The sequence below is a fragment of the Rhamphochromis longiceps genome, linkage group LG10, assembly GCF_057381845.1.
Source record: "Rhamphochromis longiceps isolate RC_006_pf linkage group LG10, R_longiceps_female_GT1.1, whole genome shotgun sequence".
In the NCBI taxonomy this organism is placed as follows: domain Eukaryota; kingdom Metazoa; phylum Chordata; class Actinopteri; order Cichliformes; family Cichlidae; genus Rhamphochromis; species Rhamphochromis longiceps.
The window spans coordinates 27,728,946-27,751,371 of NC_140566.1; the positions used below are offsets into that span (position 1 = coordinate 27,728,946).

A 22,426-nucleotide genomic window follows, 5' to 3' on the forward strand; every position below is an offset into this window, starting at 1 on the left:
CTCACCTATCCAGACACGCGCGTGCCTTGGAGCGATCGCTAACTACAGTCAATGGTCGCTAACTTAAAACCCGCGCGCACCCGTTACGTGATTGTCGGGACGTTTCCTCAGGTAATGAAATACTTCCAGTGTCTATGGCAGATTTATTATCCAACGTTAATGGCTTTACAGCAATTATGTAGCTAGTTTACAATACGGTGACTTCCGCCTCTCTTACAGAAAAAACAAAAAAACAAAACAAAACAATTTCCTCGTCTCTAAGAGCCTTATTGTTGTTTTTGTAATTGAATTACTGCTTTTCTTACGAGAAACTAAATGTGATTGCAATATAAATGATATGCATTTATATCCATGGTATTACAGTCACGGCAATCTGTAATGTGAAATATTTTTATGCCTTGCATTTTATGGCTTTATTTTCCACTCTCTGGTTCGCAGACATGTACAATTACCCATCAGTCCATTCTTTAGTTCTTCTGTTAGATGCTTCCAGCACTTTTACAACACATACTTAAGTGTTTAGAATTATCCGAAGCTGTAAACTGGACTAAAAACACCTCCAGGGAGCTGTCTCTCTGGGGTGTTTCTATCACATGTATCACCTTACCCGGGTAGTGGAAAATCAATGACAACCAAAAAAATGTCTGCTCTACCCTGTTCATTGCTCCTCCCCTCCTGTCAGGATTGCTGCTGTTGAACTTATTTGATGAAACTGTGGATATTTCTACTTTAACAGGGCAATCATTTTGGGTATGACTTGGATAACACCTGTAATCTTGGTTTTTAGCTTGATGTCTCTCATTTGGCTGACGCTGCTGATCTCAGGTAAGATGCTCTTTTTGTAATTGATTGAGATGTCCACATGAATTCATTTAGATGCTTCGTCTTTGTGGCATTTCACATCAGAATGAAGCAGCTGTCACATGTCCTGATTTTTTGTTTTGTTTTAATTGTTTGAGCCATTGCTTTGCTTATTGTATTTGGTCAGCAATACCAGACACATTCAGATGTTACGATAAATGCAGAGATAAAGAAAAAGTCACCTTGTCTGATGGTTATTATAAGCATCCTCTTAACAATGTATTTAAATCAATACAAATTTATTTAAAAAATGTGGATTTCCTTACATTATTCTCATCGCTTTACATTAAAGTGGCAAAATGAAGGGAATGCGGAACAATGAATGGCTCATGCAGCTACCTTTTTGCAAGACTTAATAAGTGATCCAGGAAATTCAAAGGGGACTTCTTGATACCCCCAGCTTACCCCAAAACTTAATTATCCAATTCTTTTTGTGTTGTGTAAATTCAAGTAGGCAACAGATATTGAGTCTAGGCATGATATGATATCTTTTTTAGTAATCCACTGATGTAATAGTTTAAGCCTCAGATTTTCCTCTGCACCACTGGGTAGCAGCACATCGTTTTGTCCTTTGTGTCCTGTGAGTGTGAGTTGTTTGTCCAAGTGGTAATCTTTCTTTAATTTTCAGCCCATCTGGCTGAATGTGTGCCAGAGAAGCCAAAGAGGTCAGCTCTGAACCAGCTGACCAGGACCCTGCTGAGGAACTACGACTGCGGCGTTCGACCTGTTCACAATTGGACCACTCCTACTACTGTCTACATAGACCTGACACTACGGTCTGTCCTTGATGTGGTATGTTAGTTTTGAATGCTTTCTGCTGTGTTTGTATTGCTCCTAACGTTTATGATATTGCATTTTATTCAGTATCACTTTTCATGCATTTCTATGTTGTTTACAAAGCAACTCAAACAGTAACCTTGGAAGAAAAATTTTAGAAATTGTGTTGAAACTCATTTTCTTTTCTTCAGGATGGAAAGACTCAGAGCATCACTACAAGTATTTGGTACAGACAGGTAAATAGCCTTTTTGTGCTTCCTTATTGTTTCTTGCTACACAAGTTAAGAAAAAAAGGCATTTTTCAGTGTATTAAAATATATATCTTTATGGATAAAAGAGCTTTTTAGTTTAGCTGAAAAATCCTTTGCACTTTTCAGGTCTGGACAGATGAGTTCCTGGTTTGGGATCCAGACGAGTTTGAGGGTATCAAAGAGATCTCGCTGTCATCTGAAGCTATCTGGATACCTGATGTTATCATTAGTGAATTGTAAGAAAGTGTCTGCACAAACTTTTTTTCTTGTGTTCAGTGCAGTGTCCTTCAATTTTGCCCAAGTCTCAAACATGATTGAGTTTCTTTGATTTTAGAAATGTACCACAGATTCCTACTGATCTGATTGTTTTGTATTGTATTAAAGCAATAATACATCAATTGATAACATGGTTTACATTTGCAGTACATTAAAATATTCACATATCTTTTAACATGGCAATGTTTTTTTTAATTTAGTTGTAAACTGTTAGGAAATTACATCTTTCCGGTAACTGCTGATGTCATGTTTCTGTATTTGAAATTGGATTTTGGCATCCCAGAGGTAATCATGAAATAATCAGAATCACAATACTTTATTAATGGCAGAGGAAATTATGTACGTCTCAATCTCAGTAAGTCTAATCAAAATTAGGTTAGGATTCATGTTAAACCTGAGCATTTATAGGTGCTGGTTTAGCATGTCCCCGTTCATGGGACAAGGTCCACGAAACAGCCACTTTAGTTATGGATCAGCTCAACAAAAGGTGTCTTGATGATCTCACCTGTTCTCCCCTCTTTCTCCTCATATCCATTCCAGTGTGGACGAAGGGAAGTCCCCTCCGATCCCCTACGTTTACGTCAACTCTTCTGGCTCAGTAAAGAACAAACGGCCCATACAGGCAGTGCTAGCTTGCACTCTCGAGATGTATGCCTTTCCATTTGACAAGCAGAATTGCAGCCTCACCTTCCGAAGTTTGTTGCACTCAGGTCTGTAAAATCAGCCTACGTTTACAGCAGGAGAGTACAGTTTTCATACCTGTGGTGGAGACTTTCACCAGCTTTAAGTAGAGAAATTCAGTCAGAATGACTTCACTTGGTGTATCTGCTTAATCTCAAAAACAACAGCGTTTTTATTGTTTTTTATTGTGCAAGAGAAGACAGGATGTGACGAGATATATGAGTGTGTGTAGGTGTGTGTGTGTTATAGGGGCTGCTGTGTGGAAGTATGGGGCTCTATTCAGTCCAAAAGCCTATGTTAGTGAGGGAGGGAGACAAAGAAATAAAATAATAATAAAAATAAAGAAATTAGAAAAAATAGGAGCACCTATGGTGATTCAACAGGTTGAGGCTGATTAGATCAACAGTGTTTTTATTTAGTATCACATAAATTGAACTTTTGTTTTTTATAATTTCAGAATCAGAAAACCTTAATTATGTGGTCACAGTTGCTCGAAGAAAGTAAGAACAGTAACTAAGTAAAATAAATTAAATGTTACAATATTTTACAAAGTTAAAAAATCTAACCAAAAGCTCTGATGAATTCATCCAGTTTACATCTGTTAATAGAATCATAGATATCTATTGCTGCATAAAGTTCAACAAAACTCACTTAACTTGTCTTATTCTTCTAATTCAATTCAATTCAATTCAGTTCAATTCAATTTTATTTATATAGCGTCAAATCACAACAACAGTCTCCTCAAGGCACTTTATATTGTAGAGTAGACCCTACAATAATGCATACAGAGAAATAAACCCAACAATCATATGACTCCATATGAAGAAGCACTTTGGCGACAGTGGGAAGGAAAAACTCCCTTTTAACAGGAAGAAACCTCCGGCAGAACCAGGCTCAGCGAGGGGCGGGGCCATCTGCTGCGACCGGTTGGGGTGAGAGAAGGAAGACGGGATGAAAGACTATGGTGATCCACTAAAGCAGTAAACAGTCGAACTGTAGAAGCTGTACAGCTAATGTTTTGTAATTTCAGCTAGTGTTCTTTCATATGCCTTTGCAACCATCAGTTATCATTGCCTTGTAAACGACATAGCTTCAGCCCTGTGATAAAATCTGAACCATCTCTAGGACAACTGATGAAAGTCATCAACCGATAAAGACAGTGAGTGAAATGCTGAGCTTATTTTATTCCGTATTTGCAGTGTTTATCATTCCATTCAGCTGTAGGGTTTGCCACAGCTGACAGATGACATGTAGATATGACAGTGCACCTTGCTTAAAAATCTGTGGATAGTAGAAGGAAAACTGAATAATTTGAAACTGATTTGTCTGCCACTGTGAGACAAAGGTGACAACACAGTACAAGGAGATAGCAGATACACACTACGCTCATTGTTGTTTCTTCTGCCATATTTTATTCTTCATTATCTCTCCCTCTGCAGTGCAAGAAATAAACTTGGCCCTGTTGAGGAATGAAAACACCACTGCTAAGGATAGAAAGCAGTTCATGAATGATGGAGAATGGGAACTGCTGTCCATTCCTTCACGCTACCGGCTGAGTCAACAAAACGAAACTGAATATGCCTACATCCAGTTTAACGTACGTGACTTATCGTACTTAGCGTACATTCATCACATTTACTGTTATTGGGAGTAATTTAAATGAAACCGGTTATCTTATAAATCTAACAGCAATCAAATACTAATATTTCGGGTGTTTGATAGATTATTACTTCAGAGGCGTAAACGCTCTGTAACAAGTGAGAGAGTAACTGTGCTGTGATGGCTCTGATTGCTAGTCGATGGTGAGCTTTAAACTGTAGTTCTCTGCGGGTTACACCCTGAAGCGTTGCGGTGGAATTGTAAAGTGTAAAGCAATTGGCTGCGACCTTCATGGATTGAGCTAGAGAGCTAATGCCAAATGATGAGGCTGAGGCTGTTTCTGGCAAGTAAAGAGACAGATAGAGAGAGAGAAGCTGATAGACAGGGGAGGGTGAGCAACCATAATGAGACTGTCTCAGTGGCTGCCTGATCAATGGACTTCTTGTTAGCGGGGAGCAAAATGGCCCCATAGCCCATTGCAGGTGGAGAGCAGGGAGGGCTGCTAGTTATCCAGCTCAAAGAGCCAAGGTTTTTTTTGTAATGGAGCATTTCATGGCTCACTGGGATATTGTTACACTGTGACAGTGTTGTTGCGTGCAATAGATATTTTATATAAAAACGTCTGACTTCTGAGAAAATGTTACTTTTCACAAGCTGGAGAAAGTAACAGAGCAACATTCAGCTGCTATTAATAACCCAAATACTTGAACATGAACAAACAAATCTACACACATTCAGAATCGAAATCTATAGCCCGAGAAGACCTGATTCTCTATTCATCGAAATGAAAAGTCAAAGTGAAATCCAAACATATTCGTTCCAGTTTGGAAGTAAAAAAATGCACTAAAGCATTCATAGTGACGCCTATTCATGCCTTGGAACACAAGCTTATTTAACAGTGGGCCACTTGATGTCAATGCACACTGCTATATTGTTGTTACATAAATAATAATGGCTTGGCTCTTTTTTATCTCTCGTTGATGACTGGGGCCCATTTCATGAATTTGGCAATTGGGGTCAACTACTTTCACACTAATTTTCTCACTTTTAACTGATCTGAAGAAATGAAAACCTTGAATCCTATGCCCGAACATGGGAAAGGACTGTCAGACTTGCAAATTTATATTTAATTTGCGAGTGATGATAACTTGGGATGCCAGCAATTTTTGCAATCTGTACCAGAGTAGTGCTCATAAATCACTTTGTGAAGCAGGCTGTAGCTTGACAAATTGAGACGAGCTGAGTGATAGACGTGTTTGTAGACAGCTGATATTCTGCAGAGAACGATGGAAAATGACTTTGAGAGAGAGTGTCCTAGATGTGATGAATAAGACACTCCTGTGATTACATATCATATGTGCTGTGAATGCTAACAAAGTTTAACGAGTGCAGTGTAAACAGAAGTTACTTCGGGGACTCATTCTCTCAGAGAGAGTAATGAAAGGCTCCCTCACAGCAGCAGCTAGTGAAACATCAGTTAGCTGGTAATTATTATCAGGGATGGTTTCAACTTGTTATGACGGGAAACTTTCTAACAGGATTATGTTTAGTTTTTCATTAATCACCATCACGGCAGCTCAGACACATGAACACACTAGAGAGGGATTTAATGGTGGTTTTTCAGGGTTTGTGGTTATCAAAATCAGACATAATTGAATTTTATATTATTACTTGTACTCAACACACAAGTTCACTCGTGTTATCACACAGGAGCCAACAGGCAGCGGTGGTTAGGACTGTTACCACACAGCAAGAAGTCCTTGGGTTAAAATCCACCATCTGGCTGGGGTCTTTCTGTGTGGAGTTTGCATGTTCTCACCATGTCTGTGTGGGTTCTTACCGGGTACCCTGGCTTCCTCCCACAGTCCAAAGACATGCAGTCAGTGGGGTTAGACAATTTAGGTGATTCTAAATGAATGGTTGCCAGTCTACGTTAACCCTGCGACAAACTGGTGACCTGTCCAGTGCATATCCTGCCTCTTGCCCTATGGCAGCTGGGATACGGTCCAACACAGAATAAATGAAAGAAAATGGATGGAGTGACAGTGGAAATATGTTCAAGATTCGTGAAGTTTATTGTCATATACACCACAAAATACAAGTAGTTATGCAGAGCAATGAAATTCTTACTTTGCAGGTTCCCTTCACACATTTAAATAACAACTAACTAAAAGAGTAAACTTAACCCTGAACATAGAAAATAGCACTGAAAATAATAATAAAGTAAAACAAGTGCAGCTTATGTGTAGGTGTAGTCAGAATTTAAAGTGCAAGTAGTTGCAACACTGTCCCAGTGTAATATATGCAGAGTATGCAATGTTTATATTGTATGAAGTTGTGTTATAAATATATACATATATAAATGTACAAAATTGCAAATTTACAGGTGAGAGATCATTACAGTTCAACAATTAGTTAGTGATTCAGTAGCCTGATGGCCTGTGGATAGAAACTGTTTTTCTTTAGTCTGGTTGTCCTTTATGTTACAGCTGATAATGTGTTTTGTGGATTATACAGACTAATAAGGACATTTATTTTGTGAAACAAGACAGTGCTGCTGCTGTTTTGTGTCCTAAGTAAAATGTTCCTCAGTTCCATTCAGGTGGGTTTGGGGGCAGAAATGTCAGAGATAAGTGTTTCATGCACACAGCTGTTTGTCTGGAGAGATAAACAAATATTCCTTGGTTATATTTAAAAGTGACTCCAAAATTAGGTGTGTGAACTGTCAAGACTTGTGGATATTATTTCTGTCTGTCTTCTGTCCTTCATACCTCAGCTCACTGGCCTCATCTTTTATTCAGGTGTTGATTCGCCGGCGCCCCCTGCTGTACGTGGTAGGACTCCTCATCCCGAGCATCTTCCTCATGTTGGTAGATGTGATGAGCTTCTACCTGCCTCTGAACAGCGGTACACGCATCACCTTTAAGATCAGCATACTGCTCGGCTACACCGTCTTCAGAGTCAACATGACAGATGAACTGCCTGTTACTGCTGTCAGAACTTCACTCATTGGTGGGATTTTAAAGACACACATATGTAAAGCAAACAACCTATATCCTGTTTTTTATTCTGTAACTGAAGCCAGAAAGGTTAATGTAAAATAAATTCCAATGTGCACTGTCTGCAAAACATTAATTTGTAGAATGACAATAGTATGTCTAGTAGTACTGGGGGAATACAAGAGGAAATTATTTATTTAGAGGAAGTATTATTTACCCAGGGAATTCTCTCACGTCATCTTGGTGGCTGTTTATGTTCCCCCCTCTGCTAACCCCACAGCTGCATGTGACACTATCCACTCTGCCATAGCTCGGCTACAGACTCAGCACCCGAGTGCCTTTATTGTGATCTCGGGTGACTTCAACCATGTATCACTGGACAATACACTACCAACATTCAAACAATATGTGGACTGTCCCACCAGGGGAGAGAAAACTTTAGACTTACTGTATGCTAACGTCAAGGATGCATACAGCTCCTCCTCCCTCCCCCCACTTGGTAGGTCAGATCATAACCTGATTCACCTCACCCCCCGCTATGTGCCAATTGTGAGGAGGGAACCTGTGACCACCAGGACTGTTAGGAGGTGGTCAGAGGAGGCAATAGCGGAACTACAGGGCTGTTTCGAGGTGACCGACTGGGAAACACTCTGTGAGCCTCACGCCGAGGACATCAATGGGCTTACTGAGTGTATCACAGACTACATAACTTTCTGCACCGACTCCATTGTTCCAGCTCAGACTGTTCATTGTTACCCAAATAACAAGCCGTGGGTGACTAAGGACATCAAAGCCCTCCTCAACAACAAGAAGAGGGCTTTCAGAGGGGGCAACAAAGAGGAGGTGAGGAAGATCCAGGTGTTACTAAAGGACAAGATCAGAGAGGCTAAGGACAATTACAGGAGGAAGCTGGAGTGGAAACTCCAGCAGAACAGCATGAGAGAGGTGTGGAGGGGCATGAAGACCATCACTGGATTCAGGCCAACCAACAGCAGGGGAGCTGAGGGAGGTGAGAATAGAGCCGACGAGTTGAATCTGTTTTTCAATAGATTCGACACCACAGTGTCTGCTCCCACCCCCACAACCTCACCTGCAGTCAGCCTGGAATCCAGAGCCACACCACTGTGCCAGCCTCTCTCTTCACATGTTGCCTCCTGTGAGATTCCTGACACCCCTCCCCCACCCATCACCTTCACTCAATACCAGGTTGAGATGCAAATGAGGAGACTTCACTCAGGCAAGTCTGCTGGACCAGACGGAGTGAGTCCCCTTGTCCTCAAGGCCTGTGCCCCCCAGCTGTGTGGAGTCTTTCATAAACTGTTTATGCTGAGTCTGAGTCTGCAGAGGGTCCCGGTGATGTGGAAGACATCATGCCTCGTCCCTGTACCAAAGACGCCTCGTCCCAGTGGCCCCCAGGATTACAGGCCCGTGGCACTGACCTCCCACATCATGAAGACCCTGGAAAGGCTCATCCTGGACCAGCTGCGACCCATAGTAAGACCACATCTGGATCCCCTTCAGTTCGCTTATCAGCCTCGTCTCGGAACAGAGGACGCCATCATCTACCTGCTCAATCGTGTCTACACCCATCTGGACCAGCCGGCGAGCACTGTGAGGGTCATGTTTTTTGACTTTTCCAGTGCTTTCAACACCATCAGGCCGACCCTCCTGGGTGATAAGTTAGCAGCGATGCAGGTGGATGCTTCTCTGGTGTCCTGGATTGTTGATTACCTGACAGGAAGACCACAATATGTACGTCTCCCACAGTGTGTGTCTGACAAGGTGATTAGCAACACAGGGGCACCACAGGGGACTGTCCTCTCCCCCTTCCTCTTCACCCTCTACACCACAGACTTCAGCCACTGCACAGAGACCTGCCATCTTCAGAAGTTTTCTGATGACTCTGCGGTGGTTGGATGCATCAGCAGGGATGATGAGACAGAGTACCGGGCTGTGGTCGACTCCTTTGTCACGTGGTGTGAGCAGAATCATCTGCAGCTCAACGTGGCAAAGACCAAGGAACTGATCGTGGACTTCAGGAAGACCAGGAAACACTTGACCCCTGTTTCAATTCAGGGGGTCAGTGTTGACATTGTGGAGGACTATAAATACCTTGGAGTACACATTGACAATAAACTGGACTGGGCTAAAAACACCACAGCACTTTACAGGAAGGGCCAGAGTCGTCTCTATTTTTTGAGGCGACTGAGGTCCTTCAACATCTGCCAGAAAATGCTGAGGATTTTCTATGAGTCTGTGGTGGCCAGTGCGATCCTCTATGCTGTTGCATGCTGGGGGAGCAGGCTGAGGGTCGCAGATGCCAACAGACTTAATAAACTGATCCGTAAGGCCAGCAATGTTGTGGGGATGGAGCTGGACTCCCTCAAGGTGGTGTCGGAGAGGCGGATGCTGTCCAAGATAAAGACAATGTTGGATAACACCTCCCACCCACTCCATGACATGTTGGTCAGTCACAGGAGCTCGTTCAGTGAGAGACTGAGATTACCGAAAAGCACCACTGAACGACACAGGAAATCATTCCTGCCTGTGGCCATCTCCCTGTACAACGCATCCACTTAACACACTGTTGCTGCTACAACTACACATGTTTCTTTTCCAAATATTTATTTATAAGTGACTTATGTATGTATGTATGTATATATATGTATATATTGTACTATTCTTAGTTAGCGTATTGTCTGTCTTGTCTTAATGTTGGTTTAAAATGGAGCACTGTAACAAAAAATAATTTCCCCCAGGGATCAATAAAGTATTCTGATTCTGATTCTGATTCTGAAAAACAAGTGGAGCCTAATTGAAGAAGCAGAATCTGAAATACCTTAATTAAATTATGAAGCTCTGAGTGCTCCCCACATTTAATTTTACACACAGTAATTTATCTGGGGAGGCTGCAAACCTGCTCTGCCTTAAATAGAGTGCTCCATGAAAAACCTATAAAGAGTAAGGGTAATGTTAAACCACAGAAAAGATCACTCTTAGACTAAATACCCCAAGACTGGCAGTGTGTCACAATATGAAGGCAGTTTGAGGTAGAATCAGACTGTGAGCATGGAAATAGGTGTCTGGGCAATCAGTAAAGCTTTATTGTAAATATCGGTTATAGTTTGGATTTTATGTAACTAGACACTATTGTAAGTGTTTCTATATTCTCCACCAAGTTTCTGAACTATGCAATCTCCATTTAGGGGTATTCTTTGTGGTGTGCATGGCCCTGCTGATGCTCAGTCTGATCAAGTCTATACTGGTTGTGAAGCTGCTTCACTACAGTGAGAAGGAGGTCAAGGAAATGTCAGTGTCTGCCTGCCTGTTGGACAAGTACGGCTCAGCTGGTCATGTCTTTACTGAGAGTGCTTTAACTTCCATCAAAACCCTCGACCACATAAACCCGTCTGGAGGTAAACTTTAAGACTCGTTTTCCCAAATGTGCTATTGGCAGCGGATATAAGAGTACACTTTTTTTTTTTTTTTTTTAAACTTTGCTTCAGCAAAATTGAAAACAACATCATGAGTCATGGGAGGAAAAACACTTAAACGGGAGCCAAGGCACATCTTATCTGTGGGAAAATTTAAGCCCTAAAAATAGAAATAGAAATACACACTGTGCCAAAGCGTATGGAAACTCTTTTTGAAAGTAGGACAAAAATGCATTAGCGGAATAGTTGAGGGTGGAATAGCAGCAGGGTGGCACAGTGGGCCAAGTCAATGGGGCTATTGTACAGGATATAAAGCTGGTAAAGGATATAAACTGTCTCCTACTCCATAAATATATATCCATTACTTACATTGTAATGTTTTTTTTTCTTAGACTATGAGCTTGAAAACTCACTGGATGAGGATCTGCTGTCCCTGAATGAGATCCAGGATACTCCCACTGGGCTGGAGTGGCTCCTCCGAGAGCTGGTTTCCCTCCGTCTAGCTTTTTCCCAGGAGGACAGCGAGTCTTCAGCTCAGAGCGAATGGCTGGCCCTCTGCTCTAAGCTCGACTGCTTCCTGTTTCGCCTTTATCTGCTGGTTCTGGGCTTGTATGCTGGAACGCTGCTGCTGCTCTGGGTCAACTGGAGCTTTGCTTGACTTAACTGCACATTTAAAAACAGTTCTTGCCTATGTCCACTGTACTTGCAGAGATAAATACTGCACTGTTGCTGTGTATAGAATAAACCTGACTTAAATAAAAATATAGGCTACTTCAAGAAGTGCTCATATATATTTAACCTAAGAAACCACTGGTTACAATACACTTTATTTGTATGTTGTTGTTGTATTTTATATGTTGCAATGTGGCTGTTTTTTGACTGTTTTTAGTTTTAATCACAGTTTTGGACCTTTGGGGTCTAAGAACAGGATGTGGTCAAAACAACAGTTTATTCAGATTATATAAATTATTAAAAAAAACTATGTTTATTACTGACAGATTGAGTAATGCCTTTTAAATAGCCAGTACAAATATTTGGCAAAACTGCAAAAAGTACACTTGAAGTCTTCTGGAGCAATAGCTACTCTTTAAATATGCTGCTCGCGTAACCGCCACCGCTCTAGCCATCGTAGCACTGTATCATCATTCTGACAAAGACATTATTGTATCGGCTCTGTTATTATGTTTCCCGGCAGTGAAGATTTACTCAGAGATACTGTACAATAAAGTAGCTCTCAGGAGAAAATTCTCACTTCCAGTGTGATGCTATGATATTGTATTCATACTTTAATCTCCATCCTACTGCCACAAAATGGATCAGTGAAAACCTTTCAGAGCTCAGCTGCTGTGTCTCTACTCCCTGGTGGTTTCCTAATAGTCCTAATAAGAATATCAAATGTGCACAGAAAACTTGCCAGTGTAACGATCAATATTAATGTAGTTTTGACGGTATCAGCAACCTCTTTTTTCCAGTATATCTGGTTACACGATGTTATGCAACACATCTGAAAATAAATCTTTCATCATTGCTTTGTTAGTGTCTCTATGAGGCTTCCAGTGGCTGTTTAAGATGTCTGCATTCGCTTTGTTTTGGATATAAATGTAATCTGTAGATGTTTGTGCCTGTTTTTTTTTTTAAAATAAAAATAATAACCACAAAAAGAATGTGATTATTTTGCAAAGATAAAACATGACAGAAGAAGCAACAAAAGCTTTTGTGAGGCAAAGGAACGATGGATCCTGCCTTTCTGAAATACACATGATTACAGACTTAGTATGCATCCATTTAGAGAGACAGCTACAAGCCTTCAAAGGCTTCGCTGCTCATATTCATTATTTCTGAAACCCGGAGAGCAGGCGAGTGAAAAAGTAGGCCACAAAACCTTTCTTTAGGAAATTTCACATGAATGAAACTAAAGAGTTGTTACAACCCTCCATGGCTTAGAGCTAAAGGTTCAATCCAAATCAAACCTAGGTTTTTTTGTTTGAATTGCAATCTGAATTTGAAAACTACTTACATTATATGAGTCAAAAACCAAAGCTTTCAGTATTTTAGATATAGTCAGTGTGAAAGTGAACTACAATATTGTCCTCTTTCAAGGTGCAGTTAAGATCAGGGGCTAAACATGTGGCACAGAGGCCAGAATTTTAAGATTTTAGGATTAGGCTTAAAACTTTCCTTTTTGCTAAAGCATATAGTTAAGGCTGGATCAGGTAACCCTGAAATCTCCCTTAGTTATGCTGCAATAGGTTTAGGCTGCTGGGGGATTCCCATGATGCATTGAGTATTTCTTCTTCAGTCAGCTTTCTCACTCACTATGTGTTAACAGACCTCTCTGCATTGAATCATACTTGTTATTAATCTGTCTCTCTTCCACAGCACGTCTTTATCCTGTCTTCCTTCTCTCACCCCAACCAGTCGCGGCAGATGGCTCCGCCCCTCCCTGAGCCTGGTTCTGCTGGAGGTTTCTTCCTGTTAAAAGGGAGTTTTTCCTTCCCACTGTTACCAAAGTGCTTGGTCACATGATTGTTGGGGGTTTTTTTCTCTGTATGTATTATTGTAGGGTCTACCTTACAATATAAAGCGCCTTGAGGAGACTGTTGTTGTGATTTGGCGCTGTATAAATAAAATTGAATTGAACTGAATAAAACTGGCCTGCCAAAGAGCCCAGTTCACCTTGCTACTTTTCAAAGGCTAACAGTTGCAAATGATTCATTAATCATTTAAATTTTTTAATAAGGCATACCACTATTCCTTGTATAGCCATGAAAATGTATTGAAAGTAAATAGTATTTCTAGATCCTGATAAATTGCAACATACTACTGTTGTTTAAATCCAAAAGCACAGAACATGTGAAGCTTACGTGCATTTGTGGACTTCACTGTTGTCTGGAAATTGTACAGCAAGTGTAATGATAGTAGACTCAGTAGTAATAGGGATGATGGAGCATTTTGAAGGCAGATCCAGCAAAGATTATTTCAGTGTTGTAAAGATAACTGGGCTGTATGCGGCACATAATCAGTTTACTCATAGTAAGTACTGTAGATAGAGCAATCCTGGCCACGAACATTTGCAGTATAGTATGCTCTGAGGTGTGAACAAAATATTATGCCCTTTCCTTAAAAGTTAATGGGCATATTTACCAAACAAAATGTACCCTGATGTAAAACTGAGGACAGCTGAAAACTGGCTAATAAAAATTCACACCGCCACGCTCCTTTTTAATTGTTTTTAAGGCATTAATTGCTGACACTTTGAGACTAAAATGAGATGACATTCTTGCCTAATGGTTTCTTAATTGGTAAACATTGTAACATACTGGCCTGTGATCGTATTATTGAATTAAATAACTTCTCAGACATGACATATGATCCAGTCGCAGAACTCTGGCTCCATTTATCTGAGCGAGCTGCTGCTTTATTGAACAAGGAGTGGTGTCAGAGCAGACGGATACACCCTCATGAGTGGAGTGACACTAACAAGGTTTTGATAGTGGATGTGAGCGAAGCGATGCATATAGTGGATGGATGTGGAGGATATAGGTGCCAGGCATCCTGAGGCCTTTCATCAGAGCGACAGGCAGACTTCAGCAGCAACAAGGGAAAACACAGGTGAACTAGCAGCATGAGATTCTCATCAGCCTGGACAGCACTCTGCTTCCTTCTGATTAATGAAGCCTCAAAAGAATGCACAGGTACACCAGAGGATTTAATTTTATTGTTAACCTAAGCCAGTTTTGGGCCTTGGGTTCACCAAATATCAGGGAAAATATTAATGATAGTTTAAAATGGTATTAGCTTTCCTGTGTAATATTTTTGCTAGTCTTCATTTGACTTTCTAGTCCAATCTTAGCTGTTTTATTTTAGTCACATCTGTCTGCTAACAAATTAAGTGTTTTTGCAAAAAGTTGAATCTTAATAATGAATCTTAGTAACTAATAATTATATATATCTATCATTTAAATTAAATAAAATTAAAGTGTCTCAAACAAAGAAAGAAATATCGCAGAAACAGCTGACATTAATTGTACGTATAAAAGATAAAGGATATATGTTGAGAAATAAAAAAAGCAATGAACACTTAAAGTACTGTTATATTTGTGGTGAAATACGTTATGGAACTTCAAAACATTTATGCTTTGAATGCTTGGAAATGTAGCTTTTTGATTAAATATACGTGACATGTAGCTGTTATCTGTCATCTGAAACAAGAAATGCATATTCCTTATGAAATACATTTAGTTTAAAAATATTCAGTGCATTTAATATTCATAATGATTTCCTTCTAATTATTTTTGATGAATTCCATTTTTATTTTTATTGAAGTTGACCACAGATGCAACCGATCTTATTACACATTTGTTTGTCATTTGTGATTTTAACTATTTCTTTAACGGCATATATTTATATGTGCATATATTATTATATATATATATTATATTAGTGTGTCTATTAGATTTTTTATGGGTTTTTCAAATTTTCACTGTAACTTTTTCAGCAAAGAAACTGGGCAGCAGCACTGGAAGATTTGCCAATGCCACCTTAGTGCGACTGGCAGAATTTTTGAGTGTCGGTTATAAGAAAGGAGTGAGACCAGTGAAAGACTGGAACACCCCTACTAATGTGGAAATTGACCTCATGGTATACTCTATCCTTAATGTGGTGAGTTATGCTGTCTACAAAGCAATTACTATTTTCTGTGTGTTATATATATATATTTTATATAGTATATATAACATTATATATATAAAGAAATCATCATTAAGTACACAATGTGTCATAATTATGCATACATGAGCATGCACAAATACACAGTCATTTTGTAAAACTGAATCTAAATCATTGCTTTCACATGTTAGGATTTTTTTTTAAAAAAACATAGAAGCACCAATGTAACGTGGACCATATACCATTTTTTGTTTTTCCCCTGATTTCTCTGTTTTGTTTTGTGTTAAAGGATGAGAAGAATCAGGTGTTAACAACATACGTCTGGTACAGACAGGTAAGAAAAATAAAAAATCTTGATGTATATTGTTTGCTTACTTTATCTGTAATTGTGGTATTATTAATTTATCACATATTTGATCTATTTGACATGGCAAACATGTGGTTACTCAACAATAAGTTTTAGTATTCACATTCATGCCATTTAAAACAAAAAACTTTCAGTTATGATTGATTTTTTCCCCCTCTTTGAAACCATTACATTTTCTCATGGGGCTGTGTAAGTGCCATAAACACAGACAAACAAACCAAATGTTTGCTTGTCTTTGTTTGGACAAATGACTAAATCAATAAATACGCCATTAAAAGACACAAAGTATTATCTATAAAATTTAGACATTAGTCAACTTATAAAGTGCTGCATGAAATATGTTTGCTTTAACTTACATCTGTGTTTGCTTTTCTTTGTATTCCTTTGTGTTCACTTAATAATGACACCACACTCAGTCCATATTTTCTGACATAGTGCAATTAAAAAAATCTTTACATTCTGTTTGGTTCTTTCTGCACTCCTGAATATTTCAGTCATGGAAAGATGAGTTCCTGGTGTGGGATTCACAGGACTTTGATGGAGTCAAAAAAATTTCCATACCCACGGCTAATGTTTGGGTTCCTGACATCCTCATCAATGAGTTGTAAGATTATGCTATTACTAGTTCTAACAGACAGACCCTCTCGCATTTCTGTTACAATGATTAAAACTGTTATTTCTGCCTGTGACCTGCAGTGTAGACGTGGGGAAGTCTCCAGACATTCCTTACGTTTATGTCACAGATGATGGAGTTGTGCGCAACTACAAGCCCATCCAGGTTGTCACAGCTTGCACTCTCAATATCTACAACTTCCCATTTGATGTACAGAATTGCAGCCTGACCTTCCAAAGCTGGCTCCATACCAGTAAGATATTTCACCGAGTTATTAATTAATTTATCATTACATAACAGTCATTCTCACAATTTTGTTTTTCTAAAAACATTTTTATTATATGACATTTAAATGAACATTTTATTATTTTTATTCCTAAAAGTATTCCCATGTATAAGAATGCTAACAAGCCTCTAACAAGCCAAACGTACATTTTAGGTTAGAAGTATTTGTGAATGCTTTAAAAAAAATGCAATGAATAGTTCATATTTATCAATTACCTGCATGCAAATTGAACTAAACAGAAAAAAAAAGCTAAATCCAATCAATGTCTTTGAAGCAGCACCACTTCTTGTAAGTCTTGGCTAGAACAACTGCTCTGTTTGATGAATCCATCAACTCTCTCCCGCTGTGAGAGAGCACAGAGGTAGGTGAAGGCTGACGTGTTGCCATGGCTGTTTCACGCTGCTCCCAATATTGTGTTCGATTTGTAGTTGATGACATCAACATCACCCTGATGCGAGAGCCCGAGGAACTCAGTAAAGACAAGAGTGTCTTCATGAACCAAGGAGAGTGGGAGTTACTTCATGTACTATCCAAATATAAGAACTTCAGTGTGGACAAAGAAGAGTATTACGCTGAAATGAAATTTCATGTGAGTGTAAAGATTTACTAAGTTGTATAGAGCATACAAAAACTCAGAACCAATCTAATAGGTCAAGATAGAGAAACAGTGAAAACAATAGACTGACCAAAAATAAAAAATAGACATAAGAATTTCAGCTTCAATTTAAGGGGTTTATCAGAAGTACTGAATTAACTCTTCAGAAATTCAAGCATTTTTATACAAAGTCCCTCATTTTTGGAAGTTCAAAAGTAACCGGACAACCCCGATGTTAAACAAAAGAATTTTTTTATGATTAAATTCTTTGCACTCACTGACTGCCTGAAGTCCATGGCCATCATCTTTTTCCTCCGGCGATTAAGGACTATCCCATTTTTCTGCTTTGAAAAACTTGTGAGGTGCTTTTGCAGGTTGTTTTGCATCACTAACCATTTGCTCTGTGAAACGCTGTCTGGCTGGCAGGATTTGGTGGAATCTAGGAAAGTATAACCCTTTGCACTTCAGAATTCATCCTGATACTTTTATCAGCAGTTGAGTCATTACTAAACACCAGTGACCTGTCTCTATGGAAAGCCATGTTTGACAGATGATGTGGGCCATTCCTTTCCCTCTCCATACGTTTCTTTTCCAGTCAGTCTGTTACAAGTGAATCCTCGTTCCATGATTTGGATTTTTTTCCAGAGCTGTGCAGGCTCCTTTAGATCTTTAGAAAAGTCTAATCTGGCCTTCTTGTTTTTGAGTGGAACAAGTGGTTTGCAAGTTGTCGTAAACTGCATTTACGATGATGAAACCATCTCTCAATTGGAGACTTTGATCATGATACACATACCTTCTTGAGAGTGCTCTTGGCTTAGCAAGGTGTTGTGAAGTTGTTTTTCTTAACCATGGAAATAATTCTGTGATCATTTACTTTAGTTATCTTTTGTGGTCTTTCAGACCTTTTGGTGTTGATGAACTACAGTGAATTCATTCTTTTTAAGCACACATCAAACTGTCGCAAAAGCCACTAAAAAGGCTTTTGCTATCTCTCTGACAGGTTTATTTTCATTTTTCAACCAGATGACGGTCTTGTTTACTTGCACAGACATCTCTTGGATGTCTCTTGAACAGGCACCAAATGCAAGTTCAGTACTTGGAATTGAAAAAAGACAGGCATCACCTGATCGTGAAATGTTGTCAAGCCAATTCTCTTTGAACCTGTGAAAATAGGGGACTATGGATAAAAATTGGTATAATTCCTAAACAACTAATGCAACACTTTTGTGTAACCTCCTGAATTTAAATCTTCACTTTAATAAAATTATCAGTGTTTTATTTCAAATCCACTGCAGTGGTCCCGAGAGGTAAAATTACAATTGTTCAAATACTTCCAAATAACTTTGGACCTGACTATGTATTCATCATCATGCTTTATAGTCAGGGGCTGCACATAAGTGGTCCGCAGGTGCGCATTCGCTGTCAAAATAAAAGACGCGCACCAGATAAGAAGTTGCAACGCGCGTTTGAGATAAGATTTTCTGGAGGAGGACAGACATTTGTTTAGAACTCTTAAAGATGTCGAAGATGCAAGCTCCTTTAAGCAATTACTTTGGTGTTCCTCCACCTCCAAAGAAATGTCAGAAGGAGTCCGAACCACAAAAGAAGCACGTATTCTCGGAAAAGTGGTTGCAGGAGGTGAGCTGGCTTCAAACAAATGATAAACGCACAGAGATGTGGTGCAGAATATGCCGTGAAAATCCCACTCTACAGGACAAAAACAGTGCTTTTTATATGGACGCAAACGCGCGTTGCAACTTCTTATTGGGTGCGCTTCTTTTATTTTGACAGCGAATGCGCACATGTGGACCACTTATGTGCGCCCCTGTTTATAGGTTATAGTTAATGTTCTTACTATGATTTACAGAGAAAGCTGAAAGGTCTTTTTAAAAAAATCATTTTACCTTGTGTGTATTTTTCTCATTGCCTGTGGTACAATTACTCAAAATCTATTCCCAGGTGATAACACTGTTGATAAACTGCTTATACCAACAAGAAACAAGAAACATGTTCCCATCTGTTCCCCAGATTCCCAGTTTTTATGAAAAGAAATGCTAAACATGTCCTCCCTCATTTGATAGCACACATTTTAACTTGACTCTAAACTAAATCTCCCAGGTGGTGATCCGACGGCGACCATTATTCTACACCGTGAACCTGCTGCTGCCCAGCATCTTCTTAATGGTGATGGACATTGTGGGTTTCTATCTGCCACCAGACAGTGGAGAGAGAGTTTCATTCAAGATCACTTTGCTGCTGGGCTACTCTGTCTTCCTCATCATTGTGTCTGACACTCTGCCTGCCACTGCCATAGGAACCCCGCTAATTGGTGACTAGAATCAATTACGCTCACCGGCAGTTTGTATTCAAATGAGCATTTTCTGTGACTATGTAGAGATGAGTTTAAAATATTTTGCCTGAAGGCAGTCTTACTTTTCTTTAAATGTATGGGTAAACAAAACAGAGAAAAATATGTCAGGGGAGATCAACACCATGAACAGCTATTGGTTTGTAGTAAAGCATGCAGTGACAGATGGCTGAGGGCAAAACATCACCTGAGCTGAAAACTATCCCAGGATGGATTGGGTGTCAGGCCACATCCTTTCACCATTTACCATACTACCCTTTATCATTTATATACTACAATTCATTTATTTTTTTAATCTTATCTGTCCTACAGGTGTGTACTTTGTGGTTTGCATGGCCCTCCTAGTAATCAGCCTAACAGAAACTGTACTGATTGTACGTTTGGTCCACAAACAAGACCTGCAGCCCCCTGTGCCCCAGTGGCTGAAGTATCTGGTGTTGGAAAGAGCTCCAGTCCTTTTCTGCATCCACAAAAAGCACCGGCTATGTTCCAGACTTTCCTCTCAGTCCACTGACATGGAGAACTACAAGGAAAACAACTATGGAAGTGGTAGGTATTGAAGAAAACAAGTAAAGTGGCTAATATAATTCATAATCGCACTTAAATAATGCAGAAAATAAGGAAAAATCCCTAAATGCTTTTAAGCTTTAGCACTGTAAATAATCCTACAACTCCAATCAAACCCTACAGCCCCGTGCTCACTCCACCACACCTGTGAAATCGGCCGAAAGCTCAGCCAGCATGAGAGAGAAGATGGACTGCTTGGACTGCACCTGACTCCAGCTAAGGACAACGTCCCACCTCTCATGGACAACATCCTGCAAGAGGTGACAACGATACGTCACTTCCTAGAGAAGAGGGACAAGTGCCGTGAAATTGCCAAGGAGTGGCTCCAGGTTGGCTATGTGCTTGACGTGCTGCTCTTCAGAGTCTACTTGGTGGCCGTGGTGGCCTACAGCATCACCCTGGGCACACTGTGGTCTGTTTGGCAGGCCGCCTAAGTTATAGCACTGTACTGCTGTGGGCACAAGCTCGAAAGCAGGAAATCAAGAATGCCAGAGTTAGTCGGCCTGTGCCACATGTAGCTCATAGGATACATTAAGGCACTCACATAGCAACTGGATATGAAACAATACAAATAGTCCCACACACATGAAAATGCACCTATTATCCATCATTATGAGGGATTACAAAGAATGAGAAGCAAGAACAGAAGCGTGTGACTCAGATCTGCAAGACAAACATGAAAATACAGCATAAAATGCAGGTAAATATCGTATAAAACCCAGACGAATATAGCAAAAGTGCTGTGACAAACCAGGAGATACACATAAAAAAAGTAAAATTGGTCAAAGTGGTGACATTAAGGTTGTTATCGCAGATGTTGCTGTGTCAAATTTGAACTCAAGTAGTCTACAGTCGTTGTTGGGTTAAGTGGTGAGTGGTAGGTTCTGGGAGCAGAAGATATATGTGAGAAATTAAAGTGCTTAACATGCATAGAAGAAAAGTGCTATGTAAATGCAAGTCCAAATATCCAGCATGTGTGTTATCTGTACATTAATTTATATTAGTGAGGCAAGAATTGCATTTTATTAACTGCTTTGCATACGAGTGATGTTGTTTGTTTATTTAGTGTCTTTTTTGGACAGAAGACTGTTAATTATTTTCATGCTTCAAAGCATGAGAAATATGTGAAATCTATTGAATTCTTTTTATTACACACTTTCTGGTGTTTTTGTGCCATCAAGAGATGATATATAATTATATACAGTGAAAAAATACAATGTCTGTATAATTATACACTGAAAAAATGTAGAATGTTAAAAAAAAAATGTAAAATGCATAATGTTCATTTACAACCAGTTAAAAATACCACTGGTTAGTCATCAAATAAAAGAAGTAAAAAAAATAATAAAAAAAATAGCAGTCTTTGCTTTTTATAGAAGTCCATGTGTGCCACAGTATTTCATTAAAAATACACAGTCATATAAAACATAAAATCAAACAAAGCAAATGATAAAAACTACATTTATAAGAGCTTCCATTTATGTAATGGTGTGTAAAATGACGTTTTTTAAAGATATGTCTTTGCACCTGGACACTATGAAATGAAAAATGACTTCCATAGTTTAGGTTTCGGAAGCTGCATTGTTCCACTCTACTAAAAATATAATGCTGAAGTTCAGAGTTTTAAAAAATCGTAACAGAGAAAAACACCTTTTCATAGAATTTATCACAAAAAGAATCATAACCAAGCCACTGAAGCTGTAACGTGCCTTGCAAATGAACCCACAGATATTAGACAAACACACTCACACACAGTACAGTACGTGTCACATGTGATGTGCAGTTTATAACAAAATAGACTTTTTAGCTTTTTTTCTGCCTGCAGTCCACCACAGCTGCCAGAGGATGGCACCATGTACAATAACATCAGTTTCCCTCAATAGCAGTGAGTCACTGAAGGTCTGATGTGCATATTATCAGTGGCCCGCATGAATGCTTCTTATCAGTTTTAGTGCACCCAGAGAATTTTTAGAGTAATAGCAGAGGGGGAATACATTTGCGATATTCACTGCCATCTTTTTCTCTAGTTAGACTAAATGCATTTTGTGGATTTTTTCCCCCACTTTCATGTTCCACAATTTGGA

At 39.4% G+C, this 22,426-nt stretch overlaps 2 protein-coding genes across 2 annotated transcripts; both read left to right on the plus strand.

Annotated features, from left to right (window-relative positions):
• Positions 1-5: 5 nt before the first annotated feature.
• Positions 6-12,489, plus strand: htr3b (5-hydroxytryptamine (serotonin) receptor 3B). Its single transcript, XM_085421210.1, has 10 exons — positions 6-111; positions 788-825; positions 1,490-1,653; positions 1,830-1,874; positions 2,016-2,125; positions 2,706-2,875; positions 4,286-4,443; positions 7,247-7,457; positions 10,651-10,860; positions 11,271-12,489. Exons 2-10 carry the CDS (start codon positions 792-794, stop codon positions 11,534-11,536), a joined length of 1,368 nt encoding a protein of 455 aa, XP_085277336.1. The 5' UTR covers positions 6-111; positions 788-791; the 3' UTR covers positions 11,537-12,489.
• A 2,014-nt stretch (positions 12,490-14,503) lies between these two features.
• htr3a (5-hydroxytryptamine (serotonin) receptor 3A) lies at positions 14,504-20,776 on the plus strand. The gene is made up of 9 exons (XM_085419688.1): positions 14,504-14,573; positions 15,377-15,540; positions 15,836-15,880; positions 16,408-16,517; positions 16,610-16,779; positions 17,241-17,401; positions 19,526-19,736; positions 20,088-20,324; positions 20,466-20,776. Exons 1-9 carry the CDS (start codon positions 14,504-14,506, stop codon positions 20,774-20,776), a joined length of 1,479 nt encoding a protein of 492 aa, XP_085275814.1.
• Positions 20,777-22,426: the final 1,650 nt, after the last annotated feature.